The following is a 16,825-nucleotide window of genomic DNA, read 5'->3' as shown; positions in this document are numbered from 1 at the left end:
AATGCTGTGGGCAACAGCTCAGGTTGTCCTTGTGAAGACACGGGTTCAACAGCGACATCTCAACTCTAACATCCCTTCTCACCACGAACAACAGAAAGACAGGGAGTGGGAAAGATCAGTTCAAAGTGATGGAAAACAGCGAGTGTGCAGATGAGTCAGGAAATTTTACTAATCCAGCGGAACTAAAAAAAATCAGAATGTTACTATAAGAATAATACATATTCATCATTAAAATTAAGAGAAGACAGGTGAACATAATTTAAAAATACGTGAAACAAGAGCCCTCAAGCCATGTATGCAAAGGCCCCACATAAACCGTGAGCTTAGGTTTCTGGAGCACAGTTTTGAAATGTTTGAGAGGACACAGGAACAGTAAGTAACCCTGGACTTCAGCGAGGGAAGTGCCTCTTCCATGAGATACGCGTTAGAACCGAAAAGGCAGCTGAACTGGTCACAGGACAAACTGAACTCCTGATGCAGGGGTGCAGCTCAGTGGTAGCACTTGTCCAGCATTCACGAGGCCCTGGGTTCGATTCCCAGGCACTCACACAAATCAGCATAAAACAATACCAAGAACAACTCCAGGGCCTGCGGACAGGATAAGGAAGGTGGAACTGCACTCCACAGTATGTATTGACGCCTGCAACCAACATATAATGGTGTCAGAAGGGTGAAGAATGCCTAGGGGATTATCTTGTAATGCAAACAGCCCATAGAAAGATGTGAATAAGCCGGGCGTGATGGCACACTCCTTTAATTTCAGCACTTGGGAGGCAGAGGCAGGTAGGTCTCTATGTGTTTAGGAAACATGAAGAGCTGTTCAACCTCAGAGAACTGAGGGAAAGTAATCACATTATTCGCATCCATATGATCAGCAAAGAAAAGCAGCTAGACCATACTAAATGCTGGCAGAGAGGAGGAGTCACATGAACTCACATAGCCTGCTAATGAGGACATAAACCAGTGGAAAGTTTGGGAAACGTGGAAAGCCTGAGGGTGTGGACACCTGACACAGAGGTGGCTATCCTCCCAGACAGACACTTCAGACTCAGTCTTGCATGTGTGTCTGAAGAGACATAATAATGATCATGTAAACAGTGCTCACAGTAGGTCTAAATCAGGCAAAACTCAAAGGAAAATCACCCAAAATGAAGCAATTAGAAAAACTGATGGGGGATACATCTCAAAATGTATGGGAATGCTATTGGGGGGGGGGGGGCGGAAGCAAGCTACAGAGTGAGACTTAAACACAAAGTTTGAAATAGAATAGAAAATCAGAAAATTGCTCAGCCTGATATGGTAAATGCAATAAGGAGGACGCCCGACAGGTTTCCATTTGTAACTTTTTTCTATTTTGTGAGCTTGGTCACATGCACAGGAGAATTTGGAAAACATTATCTACAGTTTTATGTGCTCCAAATACATCTCTAAAGACAAACAGGAACAACAGGCCGTTGGTTGGACACTGTGTCACAGAAAGCCTTTCTGTCGCCCTGTGAAGTTGGTGGCACCTGCTATTACAGGGTCTCACCACTAAACCCAGGCAGAAGTGGGGCTCCCAAGCTAACGGACCCCCAGAGCCTTCTGAAACTCAAAGGCAAAACGGAAAACATACTCACTCTAGATTCACAAAGTATTTAATAAAAAAGGAATCCAATGAGTACTATATCAAGAACCAACTGAATTTCAGTCTTCCCTCCAGCTCCAACTCACCTAAGCATCAGTCAGGGTTGGGAATCTTGTCTCTGGTTCCTCCTGTGTGACCTGTGGGGCAGCAACGCTTCCCCTGTCCCTTTCTATCTGTGTGGGGAATGTTTGGGGAGTCACCATCTAGTGTGTTGGTGGTGCACTTGGTAGCTTGAGGAAGCACCAGACAGACGAAAAGACAGAGAATTCTGAACAACAGAATGTGACAGTACGTTTGGCAGGTCCACAACTGACACCATGGCATATTTTATTGAGTGAAAATATATCCACAGTCATTCCACAGAGCACATGACATCTAATATAGGGATGCCGACTCGCTCTACACAAACTAAACAAAGCAGCCTCCGTCACCGTTACTAAAGCCACAGGGTCTCCTCTTAGAAGTTCCGGGGTCTGGTGAGAGCACTGTGTATCAGTGAACAGGAAGGTCTGTGTGGGAATGCAGCTGGGGATAGCAATATGATGAGAACCCAGTCTCCGAAGAGGACAAGTGGGATTTCCAAGAGTCAGCATCTGAAAAAATTTGCATCTGTGCCTCTCTCCACGCATGACGAAGCTTCCTGTTGAACACAGTGCCAGAATGCCGTTCAGCATTAGTGAATTTCTCTGCACCGTGCATGGCAGCCGGGGCACTGATTGGAAAGAGCAGGCTCTAGGCTGGGAGTGGTGTGCACACCTTTAATCCCAGCACTCAGGAAGCAGAAGAGGCAGGCAGATCTCTGTGAGTTCCGGACCAGCCTGGTCTACATAGTGAGTTCCAGGACAGCCAGGGCTACATAGTGAGACTCTGTCTCAAAGCACAAACAAAGAAAAAGAAGAAGAAAAAGGAAGGAAGAAAGGAAGGAAGGAAGGAAGGAAGGAAGGAAGGAAGGAAGGAAGGAAGGAAGGAAGGAAGGAAGGAAGGAAGGAAGGAAGGAAAGAACAGGCTGTCTGGCTACTTCCCCATGGTGTGACTTGGGAGATGCCCTGTTTTTCAGCCTTCGCTCCTATGAAAATGGGAATATAAGAGTGTCCACCTTGCAGTAAGGACTGAGGGTGAAATAAATAATATATTCAAGAGCTTGTCACAGAAGATAATCAGTAACTGGCAGCTAATGGGCCTTTTATTCTCCTCTTCTCTCCATCTCTCCCCTCCCCTCCCCTCCCCTCCCCTCCCCTCCCCTCCCCTCCCCTCCATGTATCCTGTCCTCTTTTGAGGGACTACCATGTGCTTAGATGGTTTAATCTAGTTCCCATTTAATCCTCACAGCTGCCTTCTGAGATCCCGTTCTTCTTATAGTGGCTAGAGAGGACAGTGGAACACATAGCAAGCAGGGGTTTGTCCACATCCTCCCGTGGGGTGGTCTGAATGAACCCTGACTTGAACCCAGGGCACTGACTCACAGCCCACAGGGTTCATCACATTATGTCACTTGGCAGGTGGCCCTCTTGATGCTGGAGAAAAAAAAAGTGTTTGCTCATCCCAGGGCTAGTTCAGCACAGCATGGGCCAAGCTGGGGAGGGCTCCAAACATGATGTCACACGGTCACAGAGAAAGCCGGGCGCGGCAGTGGACCATCAGTACATCACCATCAGCAATGGCACCTTGTTATTTGAAAGACACACGTGCATTCGCGCTCACACACCTGTACGTATAAAGTTAGGTATCCATCTCCGGGATCTATGTGCAAGTTCCCAGACAGAACACAATGCTGAGCACTGGGGTTTCGAAAGCCGTCCCATTTCTGCTGGTGATTTTCTAATGGAAACAACTCAGGCACTTTGACACTCTGCAAGTTAGTAAGTCGCTGCTGAATTCGGGGTGCTGTGGCAGAGGAGGGACGGGATGAGGGCTGGGATGTGACACGGAGGGAAGAAGCCCCAGGCCTCCTGCAGGGGTGGAAGTCTGAACATGAGTCACTTTGCAGCCTGAACTATCTGTGTCAGGCCAGCCTGGTAGGCACCATAAAAGGGCAGAGAAGAAGAGGACACACTGAAAGATGTCCTTTTAAGAGGGGCATTAATCCAAAGGCTGCCTGAGACCTTCCCCTGGCCTTCCATTCCCAAGACTCGTGAAAGAAAATGCCACACAGTTCAAGTGTAACTACAGACGCATCCAAAGCCAAAGCCTTGTTTCTTTCTAAAGCAAGTCCGTTTGGACAAAATATTCCTATTTCCATGAGAACACAGAGCGAAGAGATTAAATGAAAATCATGCATTTTAAACACACAAGTTCTGTGGAAAATGCCAGGGTGAAGAATCAGAAAGGAAGGACGTGGCTACATTGGAAACGACTCTATTATAACCAAAGGGATCTCCAAAGAGTTCAACGGGGTCTTTACATTCTTGAGGGTGATTCGACACAGATGTGGACAAAGCTCGCCACCTGCTGTCTACATTTGGTATTGCGCTTTGGCAAGCACTCCTAAGGTGGCGCCAGATTCTGGCAGAGGATACTTGAGTGTTTTGTAGCAACAGTGCTCAACACTAAGAACTGACGCATTAATCAGGTCTCAACAGATGCAACCAATATCAGATGTGGGGCCTCCTCTTTGTATACCTCCTGCACAATGGGATAAAAACGCGTCTCATTCTGAGCAGGCAGAGATTCTGTGTGGGTTAGCCCTCTGATCACCAACAAATGGCTTTCCCCGTCAGTCCTATGAATGGAACCAGTCTGAATATTTGGGGTCTGGTTTCTTTCACTGAATACTGTGTTTGTGAGAGTCATTCACGACATTATGTAATGAGCGGCTTGACAATTGCCTTTTTATACAAACAGATCACAGATCTCTAGCTTCCTTTTGAGGAGATTTGGGCTGTTCCTAGTTCATGGCTATTGAATACTGAGGCTGAGAACATACTTGGATGTGTATTTTGGTGGACAAATACGCAAAGATTTCTGCTGAGCATATATTACAGGTGATACTGCTGGGCCAAAGAGTGTGAAGATGTTCAGATTTAGGAGATAATGCCAAACAGTTTTCTAAACAAGTTCTATCTACTACACCCAAGCAGGTATGAGGGAGTACCACACCCGTGCCAACACTTGGCACGATCAATCTTTTCAAAAGGTTTAGTTAGGCCTTTTAGTGTGAGCATGGCGTTCTCTGACTATTTTAGCTCCCATTTCCCTGATGACTGATGAAACTGAACAGCGTGTTCTGGGCTCCTGGTCTACCTTCACCCCTCTGCTCTCGACCCTGGGGTGATGTTTTGAGTTTCTGCCTTGACTTCCACCCTGACAGACTATAACCTGTACTGAACGGTAAGCCGAATAAGCCCCACCCCTGACCCTTGTTGCTTGTGGTCCAGGTACTTCATCACAGCAACGCAAACAAAACTAGAACAGAGACAAACAAGAGACATGATGTGATGGAAAGATGGCTGATGACCGAGACGCTGCTGCGGGCTCTCCTCCCCTTCAGCAAAGCCACCTGAGAACGTGTATCACCGGCAAACCACAGGGGTAGACAGAATGCTGATTACAGTCTGGGGTTTAAATGCATTCATCTAAACACTAATATAGCAATTTGAAAAAAAAATTTAAGATGTGCTGGGAGTGGTAGCTCATGTCTTTAATCTCAGCACTCGGAAGGCAGAGGCAGGGGACATCTCTGAGTTCAAGGCCAGCCTGGTCTACAAAGCTAATTCTAGGACAGCCAGGGCAACACAGAGAAATCCTGTCTCGAAAAACAAATACACACACACACACACACACACACACACACACACACATGCATACACACATATATATGTATATGTATATATGTGTGTGTGCGTGCACGCACGCACATGTGTGTGTGTGTGTGTGTGTGTTAAGATGTACATTTGAATATCAGAAACTAATATACTCAACATTATACAGACTCATTAGGTCACCAAACACACACACACACAAAATAAAGAATGCAGTTTCTTCTGTGCCATGGGAACATTCATAAGGGCTGAGGGTGGATGGAGGGCCTCACAAAAGAATCAATCTCAGAGGTGCTTCTGAGCAGACATGCTTCTACCCATAAATGCCACAGCCAGAAAAGCAGTTCACACTGGGATCGCTGGGGAAAACAGTACATCTGCAGACTAAAACCCCTCATTTGGATGGTCTCTGGATTATCCAAAGCGAAGTTTCTAAACAGAGATACGCAATACTAAGAACACAGTGAGTGACACCACCGTTAAAACGTGAGGTAGAGGCTGGAGAGATGCTCGGCAGTCTAACAGCAGGTAGTGCTCCTGCAGAGGACCCCGGTTGGGTTTCCAGCACCCATATCAGGTAATCACAATCACCTTAACTTCAGTACCAGGGATCTGACGCCCCCTTCTGGCCTCCTCAGGCACTGCACTCATGTGCACAGACCCACACATATACACACATTTTCTTTTTATCTTAAAACATATGAGGTAGAGGGGAATTATGGAGACTCATTGAGAGTCAGATGGGAAATATTTTCTAGGCAAAATCCAAAGGGATAAATCAAAAAGGAAAAAAAAATGAGTGGATATGACTCTAATAAAATGAAGAATTTCTATATTATGAAGAACACCATAGACAAAAAAAAAGAGCAACAGATATAATAAAACACATGCAACATAATTCACATGTATAACATACATGAAAATCTTGATTATTAGTATGAAAAGCACAGAGAAATCCAAAAGAAAAATAAGATAGACCTTAACAGGCTTTTTGTGGAAAGAGAATCCCAAATGGCTCTCAGGCATATGGAGATATTCAAACTCATTAATTCAATAAGGAAAGTAAATAGAATTTAAAAATAATTGGGTAGCATGGTACACACTTCAAGGCAGCAAGTTAGAAAGAGTTACGGTGCCAAACATTGTCGGGGCTGTAACCAGACAGGACCCCATCCATCCTGCAGGAGGCTGTGTAGCTGGGCAGAGGGATGGGTCAGTGCCTAGAGGAACTGGCAGTGTACCGCTATCCTGTAACCTGGCAGTCCCATGGGGAGGCGGGCAGAACCTCAGAAAAACACCTCTGTATCAGCGAAGCTTCCCGAGATAAATGGTAACAATGCTGGGGGGGGGAGGGGGATGAAGGGGCAGCAGGGATGGTCAGAGCAGGCAGGAAGTAAGTCAGGGGACATGGGGGGGTGGCATGCATATACTCCACATCAGGTGACAAGTGTCACTGGCGCCTGTCTTGGTTGGGGCTGCTCTGACATGACAGTGTGGCTCTTCTTTGCTGCACGATGGCCTTGGGAGGAGCCACGGACAGAGCCTCAGAGCCTCCAGTCATCCTGCAGACAAGCTCATAGCTGCAAGGAACTTAACTTACTGTGCAAAGGACAACTTGATCCGCGCTTGGATTTCTACCCACTCCTCCTTTATAATGTTCCCACACTGCAGCATCTCCTTGGAAAGTTTCTCAGCTTTTATCAAGTTCTCGGAGGCTTCTTTAAATCTGAAATACGTTCAGGAAAAGTCCCTCTGGTCCCCAGGTTCTGGAGCCCCATATCCTGGACTTTCCCTGTGCATACACTCCTTCCTATTATCCCCGAATCGCCTAGCAACTTTTTCCCTGTCTTGGAGAATCAGCTATAAGAATCACAGCAAGGGTGCTTTCTGTTTGTGAAGATTAGAAACCAAAGGATACTTCTGAAGGGCGAGCAGGGCTCTGCCCATGGTATAGAAAAGCTCTATGGAACACTTGAAGATGGCTGTATTGTCGTGATAGGGATTCTCAATGGAGCTGGCCAGGATTTCTTTGGCTTTTTCGGCATGTTGCTTTGCTTGTAGTGACAGCCCTGTGGACAGAGACAGAGAAGGGTCGGTGTCTCTTTCATCTCGGCTGGACAGGAACATGATTCTCCACAGCCAGGAGATCTGGAGATCACCGCATGGTGTCCAGCAGCACACGGACATAGATCTGGGAAGCAGGAACTAGTACCTGACTGGAACAACCAAAGAATCGTTTGGATACCAAGTATTCAAGAGGAAAAACATTTCCCAAAATGGCCTTTGGAGAAATCAAATAAGCACAATGTGCTGGAACTGAGCAGCTTTGACACATCACCAGCATCAGATGTAAAATATAAATAATTACCAAAACACAAATGGAATGCAAGGACTGTAGCATTCTGGGTAGGAAGCAAGATATTCAGGAATTGTGATCCTGGCTGAGTGACAGCAATCTAAATGAAATACTAAAAATTCTGAGTCTTCTGCTCATCCATTTACAAGCATAATATTAAAGCGTTCTTTTAGCATAACACAAATACAGTGGCTATAAATACTTATAAACACAACCCCAAGGAGGTAATAGATGACTGTGCTGTAATCTCTTGTTCCTGTGCAGCCACAGAGGAACAAGAGACAGAGTAATAAATGTTATTACTGATTTCCCCATGTGTTCTAGTGTTCTTCTAGGGGCTGATTAATCTGTGTGTGTGTGTGTGGGGGGGTGATACTGAGGAATACCAGCCTGGGAGTCTGTTCCTTTACCCTCCCCACACACTCCCACCTTCCGCCCCCACGCTGACACCACCTTCCACTCATATTCATATATCTCCAGCCCTATGTTCTGAATTGCATCTAATCATATCTCAGTTCTCTGTAAAAGCTGTCAAAATACGAAGTTAATTCCATTCCTGTGTCTATAAAACAGAAACAATATACATCCTAATGGAGAGAAGCAAGCCTATGTTCTTGGTGTAGGAACTCTTTCCGAATTCTATGTGTCCTATATTTTAAAGGCACAGCTTTAACTTGGCTGTCAGGAATTTATCACTGTTAATTGTCTCTATGATCTACCTATAGTAATGGTCTAGGATTCCAGGGGGGTCCCTTCCTTAGAACTTGAACTTATGGAGATAGCACAGGTTCAGTTTCAAGAACAGAGACTCTGCAGTGAGACTTCCGAGCCTGAATCCTCTGCTCCATCCTTCACTATGACACTGGCCTCAGCTGCCTTGACCGTGAAGAGGAGAAACAAGAGTACCCGACCCTCCACAGGTAGAAAATTCGAAGTCTGAATAGGTTTTATAAGACAATTAGCATGGTGGCTGACCCTCAGTGAGACCTTGCTGAATAGTGAAGACAGACTCAGAGAGATCCATGCAGAAGTGAGTGGGCTGCAGAAGGAAGGGAGGATTTGAACTCCCAGACGGCAGGACACTGGTACTGGTACGTGATTCCCAGGTCTGAGTCTCAGGTCAGCTGCTTATTAACAATGTGATTTTTGCAGCAAGCTGTTTCAACTCCGATGCATTTTCTCTGGATCTAGAGGAGGTGGTAATGAGATGATCTTCAATGCTCCCTCTGGCTCTGACGGCCTCTGACTAACAGGTGAGAATGGGCTGGTCTTGTGGTACTTTCCAGTTGTGAGGCCACTCACTGGACCCTGGGAAGTCTGTGTGCCGACATCCTGTCACTGCTCTCAGCTGATAAACTGAGTGTAGAGGGGTGCTGGGGTACACCTTGTGTGGGCCAGCAGAGTCAGCAAGTCGAACACACCCCGTGATGAGTATCTTATCTACCTTCCTGTGTCCATCCCCACATTCTATCTTCCTCTTAGGATGCTCAACTCCTGCGCATCTGAAGCTGGCCCAAACCAGCTTCTTTCCCAGAACACAGGAGAAGCAAAAACCAGGTCTGACCTCTCAGAATATGCCTTCATTTCAGTATATAATCCAACGTGGTCTAAATGGGGGGCCTCCAAAACACTGAGATGTTTCGGTGAGTGGGAAAGTCTTTTTTTCTTGGTCATGCTTAGTAAAGAAACCTAAAGTTGCTGGTAGACTACGGGCAAAGCTTGGCTAAGATGGAGCTAACGCCAAGACAAACAGAGCCAAATGATATGAAAAGAATACGCTGGATCCTGGCCACATAGTTGGGAGACCAGCTGTGGCTGTCTAAAGCAAGTTTCACCTTAGCTTTTCAAGCTGCCCAAGCTAATGCCAGCTTGGGTCTTTGGCTACTGATTCTCAGGAGTGACTCTCTCTTTCAGCCCCCTGCCTCCCACCTCTCAAGAACAAGTCCAGTCAAAGCCTCCACTCCATGTCTTGGCTTTTCTTCTGACACCTTCGGATCCTTCAAGAACTCTAATTTCAAGACTACAAAAACCCCGTTACAATCTTCCTTTCTTCCTGTTGATACCTGTGTGTATGTTATACACCTTAATGATTCCTCCTAAAAGGAAATTCCCGCTTAGTACTTGGAAAGGAGAGCCATGAAGACCTGACCCCTCTGGTGTGAATCAGTTTGGGACAGGAGGAAGATAAACCCGTCAGCTGATGAGCTGATCCTCACTGGCCTGAGAGACGCTCACCTTTCAGCTGGAGGTAGCCTTGAGCCAGATTAATGTAGGCTTCTGCTAGTTTCCAGTGTGAGTCACCATAGCAAATTCTTGTCAATGCCACACAGCGCACAAGCTCCTGGATGGCCTGTTTGTACTGTCAGAAAAAGAAAAGGAGTTTACCACACAGACAGCTTAGCACTTAAGAGTCACAAGGCCTACTTGTGAGTACACCCACCTGATAAATAATGTTTACTATGTGCTACGCACTTGTGATGTGTCAGAGAATCAAAAATGATCTGTTTGGGGTGGTGGAGTGCTCATCTGGTTAGATGAAGTCAACAACAATTCATTTAAGAAGTAAATACAATTTAATGGTGGAAAATATGGTGGGATGAAGAAAAGCCAGGCAGGTAGAACAGACATTTATTTTATCACCTCCCAGGTGTTCCAGAGACCCTTCAGTAATTAGCTCCTGTAGGTGCAAGTGAAAGTGGACCTAGCTCTCCACCTAAAACTCCTTTGCAGCTGTGATGACTAATACTGTCACTTTGACAGGATCTGGAATCGCCTAGGAGACACAGCTCTGGGTCTTCTGGAGTGGGCATCACTATTTCATGGGTTGAGATTCTAGACTGAATAAAAAAAGATAAGGCAAGCTGAACACCAGCCTTCACCTCTCATTTCGCTTCTCTTCCTGACTGCATGCAACATGACCAACTGCTCCTGCTGCCATAATGGCGTGCACCCTCGACTTGTGACCCACACAAACATCTTCCCTTTAAGTTGCTTTTGCCACAGAAATGCAGGCATGACTCAGACCGTCTCCTATGACATCAGCAAAGAGCGTGAAGTCAGTAAGCCCGACAGGCGGTGAGCCGGACAGGAGGTGAGCCCGACAGGCAGGCGGTGAGCCCGACAGGCGGTGAGCCGGACAGGAGGTGAGCCCGACGACAGGCGGTAAGTCCGACTACAGGCGGTGAGCCCGACGACAGGCGGTGAGTCCGACGACAGGCGGTGAGCCCGACAGGCAGGCGGTGAGCCCGACCACAGGCGGTGAGCCCGACCACAGGCGGTGAGCCCGACCACAGGCGGTGAGCCCGACCACAGGCGGTGAGCCCGACAGGCAGGCGGTGAGCCCGACAGGCAGGCAGTAAGCCAGAGGAGAAAGTAGCTTTGTTTTGTTTCCTTTCTGGACCCTGGGACTTATACCTGTCTCAAGCTGGCCTTTAACCTGGATACGTAGCCCAGGCTGGCCTTGAGTAGTGAGGAGCACATGTGCAGTCAGGGTCAGTACAAGGAGGAAGCCACAGTTTTCCAGTGCCAGGTCTTCGCGCGCAACAACACATTCGCAGTAAGCCTAGATGTCTTCAGGCGGAGCTCTAGGATCCCGTTTCACACTGCCCAAGGAGATGAGGCCTGTGTCTCCTTCTCTCCAAACCTGTGTTTCACTGAAGCCTGGCCAACCCACTACGGAGGAAAAGAGGCAGGACTAAACTCTGCTCCATCCAAGGTCCTTTTTGTTTTATTTTGTTTTTCAAGAAAGGGTTTTCTATACAGCCCTGGCTATCCTGGAACTCGTTGTGTAGACCAGGCCGGCCTGGGCTACCAAGTGAGTTCCAGGAAAGGCTCAAAGCTACACAGAGAAACCCTGTCTCAACCCCCCCCCCCACACACACACACAAAGTCCTAACTTCCTACATACCAGAATGCAGCTGTATTTGGAGATACGGCCTTTTAGGGGGATTTTAATAAAATGATGCCCTTGGGGTTAGGGAGATGGCCCAGTGGTTAAGAGTGCTTCTTGCTCTTACACAGGACCTATATGGCTCATAGACCACTCAGGCTGAATGGCTCACAACTGCCAGAAACTCCAGCTCCAGGAAATCCAATGCCCTCTTCTTCTCTCCAAGGACACACACACACACACACACACACACACACACACACACACACACACACACAAATGACATAAACAAAGTAAACCCGTGCAGTGCAGCAGCAGCCCACAGCGACCCCAGCACCCTCTGCTAGCCTGCCGCCTGGGCACCCCCTCTCAGCCCCGCCAAGTCAAGCACTGCCATTGCAGATGGCTGCCCTCACAGAGCTTTGCCTTCACTGTGTCGTCTGTAGATCTGGTAAGACACCTGGGAATTCTCCTCCTCCTCCTCCTCCTCCTCCTCCTCCTCCTCCTCTTCTCCTCCTTCTTCTATTTCTTCTTCTTCCTCTTACTCCATTTCTTCTTCTATTCCTTCTTCTTCTATTTCTTCTTCATTTTTATTTACTTTGTTTCTTTTTTAAAATTAGACATTTTTATTTATTTTACGTCCCGATTGTACTTTCCCCTCTCTCCTCTCCTCCCATTCTCTCTCCCTTCCTGCCTCCTCTCTACCACTCCCCCCCCCTCCAGAATCCACAGTCTCAGGTCAGAGAGGGACAGGCCTCTGATGGGAGTCAATAAAGCACAGCACATCAAGTCAGGCAGGACCAAGCTCCTCCCCCTGCATCAAGGCTGGGTGAGGCAACCCAGCATGGGGAATAGGTTCCCAAAAGCCAGCTCAAGTGCCAGGGACAGGTCCTGATCCCACTGCTAGGGGCCTTACAAACAGACCAAGCTACACAAGTGTCACACACATGCAGAGGACCTAGGTCAGTCCCATGCAGGCTCCCTAGCTGTCGATCTAGATTCTGTGAGCTACCATGAGCTAAGGTAAGCTGTCTCTGTGGGTTCCCCTATCATGATCTTAACATCCCCTTGGTCATTCAACCTCTCCTCCCTCTCTTCAACTGGATTTCTGGAGCTCATCTCAGTGTTTGGCTGTGGATCTCTGCATCTGCTTCCATCAGATGAGGCTCTCTGTTCACCAATCTGAATATAGGAAATGATCAGTTCAGCCACCCTCTTCACTACTGCTAGGAGTTTTAGCTGGGGCCATCCTTGTGGATTCCTGGGAGTTTCCCTGGCACCAGGCTTCTCCCTAACCCCGAAATGGGTCCCTCATCAAGACATCTCTTTCATTACTCTCCCCCTCCATCCTGCCCCCAACCTGCCCAACCTGATCCCTCACGTTCCCATTACCCTTTCACCCCCACCCCTGCCCCCAGTTTACCTGGGAGATCTCTTCTATTTCCCCTTCCCATGGAAATCCATGCATCCTTCTTTGGGCCCTCCTTGTTACCTAGCCTCTCTGGGGCTGTGGATTGTAGCCTGGTTGTCCTTTACTTAACAGCTAATATCCACTTATGAGTGAGAACATACCCAGTTTGTCTTTCTGGGTCTAGGTTACCTCACTCAGGATGATTTTTTCTAGTTCCATCCATTTGCCTGAAAATTTCATGATGTCATTGTTTTTTATAGCTGAGTAATACTCCATTGACACCTGGGAATTCTTAAGTTGGGGGTGGGTGGGTGGGAATTAGTTTTTTTTAAAAAAAGCTTTTCCTCACATTAAGAATGGGGATTAATACTATGATGCAGGGAGTTAGGTCTCTGTATGGTTCCACAATGGAGATGGTTTGGAAATGGAAAAATTAAATAAAGGGATAATCAACTTAGCTGATATTGACATATGTCAACTATAATTTTTATCAGTTTGGTAATTCATGTTTTACCCTTAAAAAGTGGTTTGATATCAGTGCCAGATATGAAAAATTGATTGATAAGAAACAATCCTTAGAAAGACCTACTAATGAAACTAAGAAAAAATATTCACACACAGACAGAAGAATTTAGAGCAGAACCTACCTCACCACTGCATTATGAAACTGAAGCAGAGTGGTCCAAGGTTATTAGAAAACCAACTTTAATTTATCCAGTTACCATACAAGAATGACCACCAGATGATAGGTACCCCAAAGCTATGCAGAAGTCAACTGGCATCCTATAGACATGTTAGATTTGAAGAGATTTAAGGACAAAGTCATTTCATATGGTATGCCCTCACCCTTTGTGAAGTAGATGTTAAATTCATGGGCAACTCAGAACAAAATTATTCTATACGACTGGAAAGATATAGCTACAGCTGTATTGGAAGCTGGTCCTCAGTTACAGTGGAAAACATGGTGGAGAGAGGAAGCTAGGGACATAGAACGATGAAGTAGGGGTAGAGCTATGGAAATTTCCCAAGATCAGCTTCTCTGTGAAGGACAGTATGCTGATTTGCAAAGACAGTTTAGATTTGATGGTCACACCTTGGCCCTATAGGGTACAGCAGCTTTGAATGCTTGAGACAGGGTTGAAGAATCAGGAAAAAGAACTGGGTCATTTACTAAAATTATACAAGGTCCAAAAGAAGCCTTCACCATTTTTTTTTTTTTTAAGAAAGATTGACTTCAGCTGTAAATAGAATGCTATCAGACCCTGAAGCTAGAGAAATATTAATTGAATCTTTGGCTTTTAGAAAGGCTAATTCAGAATGCAAAAGTATGATTAAGCATTTAAAGGCAAGATCAGCACCCATAGATGAATGGATCCAAAATACAGCTGATATTGAATTTCACACTTAGGATAATACTTGGATAGAAGAAGTGATTTCTAAAAATTTTAAGAAAAATCAAAAGGTCATATGTTTTAATTGTGGTTAAAAAAAAACCAGTTATCTGAAAAGGGATTGTAGGCAAGATATTCCTGGAAATGTTTTTTCTAGAGATAACCCAAATAGAAGGCCCCTGCCTTCTAGAATATGTAGAAGATGTAGCAAAGGCTGACATTGGACTAATGAATGCAGATCAACATAGGACAGACAGGGTAACCCCTTTGCCATTGGCAAACAATTTAGGGTGCCTCTTGCAGGCCCCAATATCAAATTTGGTTCAATCATTCCCTGTCAGCATTGGCAAACTCATCCACAGAGCAATTAAAAGACTTAATATCTATTGTTTAAAACCATACTGCTCCAGATGACAAAACAGCTTCAGTTAGATAATACAAAATTTTCAGGAGAAACCATAAATCAAGTGTCTTGGCAAACTTCTATAAATGATCAAAGACAGAAAGTGAAAATACAAATAAATGGCATTGTAATAGAAGGTTTACTAGACATAGCTGTGGATGTAACCATTTCACCAAAATCATGGCATCTGGATTGGCCTCTTCAGGAGGTAGGGATTGGAATTTTTTTTTTTTTTTTTTAAAGATTTATTTATTTATTATGTATACAGCATGTATGCCTGCAGTCCAGAAGAGGGCACCAGATCTCATTACAGATGGTTGTGAGCCACCATGTGGTTGCTGGGAATTGAACTCAGGACCTCTGGAAGAGCAGTCAGTGCTCTTAACCTCTGAGCCATCTCTCCAGCCCAGGGGTTGGAATTTTATCTCAGGTAAAACAAAATACAAGGTGGTTTGAGTGTAAAGGTCCAGAAAGACAGGTTGGGAAATTAAAGCCACATGTGGCTAACATAGCTATGAATTTATGGGGATGTGATTTGTTTCAACAACGGAAAAACCCAGATTAATATTCCTCCAATTTCAGAAACAAAGTATAAACTAACATATGCGCTGAGAGAAATAGTCAAAGGTATTATCAAGAACAGTCACCAACCGTTCAGGCTGGACATAAACAAGGCACAGCAGCTGCTGAGCTTTCAAAGGTACCAACATCCCTATCTTTAAAATGGGCAACTGACAAACCTGTCTGGGTGGAACAGTGGCCTCTGATATCAGAAAGATTCCAGGCCTTAGAACAGCTGGTACAGGAGCAGCTAAATGTTCAACATATTGAAGAATTGACCAGTCCTCGAAATTCTCCTATATTTGCCATTAAAAAGAAATCTGGAAAATGGAGAATAGTAACAGATCTAAGAGCCATTAATATAGTGATCCAGACAATGGACTCTTTACAGCTAGAATTCCCTTGCCTTCTTTATTACCTAAAGGATAGTCTATTATAGTGAATGATTTAAAAGACTGTTTTTTTAAACTATATTTTTACAAGAACAGGATAGAGAAAAATTTGCATTCGCCATGCCTACTTATAATAATTCCCAGCCTGTTAAAAGTTATCAGTGGAAAATTCTTCCACAAGGGAAGTTAAACACCTTTTGTCCATATTTTGTACAATAGCTATTGGGAAATAATTTGTAAACATGTTCTTCAATCTATAATTTACCATTATATAGATGATATCTTACTAGCTGATTCAGATGCAGATACCTTAGAAAAAATGTTTGAAGAAGTAAAGAAAAATTGCTCTGTTGGGGATTACAAATTGCTCCTGAAAAAAATACAGAGAGGAGAGTCTATTAATTACCTATGATATAAGATAGGTTTACAAAAAATTCAACCACAGAAAGTATAAATCAGGAGAGATCAATTATGAACTCTTATTAATGATTTTCAAAAATTGCTGGGAGATATTAACTGGCTATGATCCACAGTCAGATTAACTACTCAAGAACTAGGTAATTTATTTCTAAATTTATAAAATGATAAGGACTTAAACAGTCCAAGAAAATTATGACCTGAGTCTGAGAGAGAATTGGCTTTGGTAGAAAAGAAACTACAGGATGCACATGTGGTCCAGAGCTTGATTGTATCCTGGTATTACTACCCTCTACTCATTCTCCTACAGGAATTCTTATGCAGAGAGAAGATAATATTTTAGATGGATATTTTTACCTCACAAACAGAGTAAAAATTTAAAGACCTATGTAGAAAAGGTTTCTGAAATGATTCTGGAAGGAAAATTGAGACTTCATCAATTAACAGGAATAGATCCAGTAGAAATTGTGGTCCTTTTACTAATGCTGAAATTGCCTTATTATGGGCAGAAAATGAACATCGGCAAAGAACTTGCAGTAATTTCTTGTGAGAGATTCGCAACAAATATCCCCAAAGCAAGAGACTTTAGTTTATAAAAAGAACTAATTGGATCTTTCCTC

At 44.9% G+C, this 16,825-nt stretch overlaps 1 protein-coding gene across 9 annotated transcripts in view; it reads right to left on the bottom strand.

Moving 5' to 3' along the window:
- The window catches only part of Ttc23 (tetratricopeptide repeat domain 23), a 97,855-nt gene that overhangs the window by 56,156 nt on the left and 24,874 nt on the right, over window positions 1–16,825 (bottom strand). For all 9 annotated transcript variants that reach the window (XR_013042331.1, XM_076544761.1, XM_042277810.2 and 6 more), the window contains exons 3-5: window positions 9,977–10,100; window positions 7,304–7,454; window positions 6,986–7,111 (exon numbers count right to left, since the gene is read on the bottom strand). Coding sequence is in view for 8 of the 9 variants with exons in the window: in XM_076544761.1 (XP_076400876.1) it covers window positions 6,986–7,111; window positions 7,304–7,454; window positions 9,977–10,100 (401 nt within the window). In the remaining variant the exon portion in view is untranslated. The remainder of the gene's footprint in view (window positions 1–6,985; window positions 7,112–7,303; window positions 7,455–9,976; window positions 10,101–16,825) is intronic.

Source organism: Peromyscus maniculatus, chromosome 1 (assembly GCF_049852395.1).
Source record: "Peromyscus maniculatus bairdii isolate BWxNUB_F1_BW_parent chromosome 1, HU_Pman_BW_mat_3.1, whole genome shotgun sequence".
Taxonomy (NCBI): domain Eukaryota; kingdom Metazoa; phylum Chordata; class Mammalia; order Rodentia; family Cricetidae; genus Peromyscus; species Peromyscus maniculatus.
Note: the sequence above shows the minus strand (reverse complement) of the source record. Positions and strands in the feature narration are given on the sequence as shown.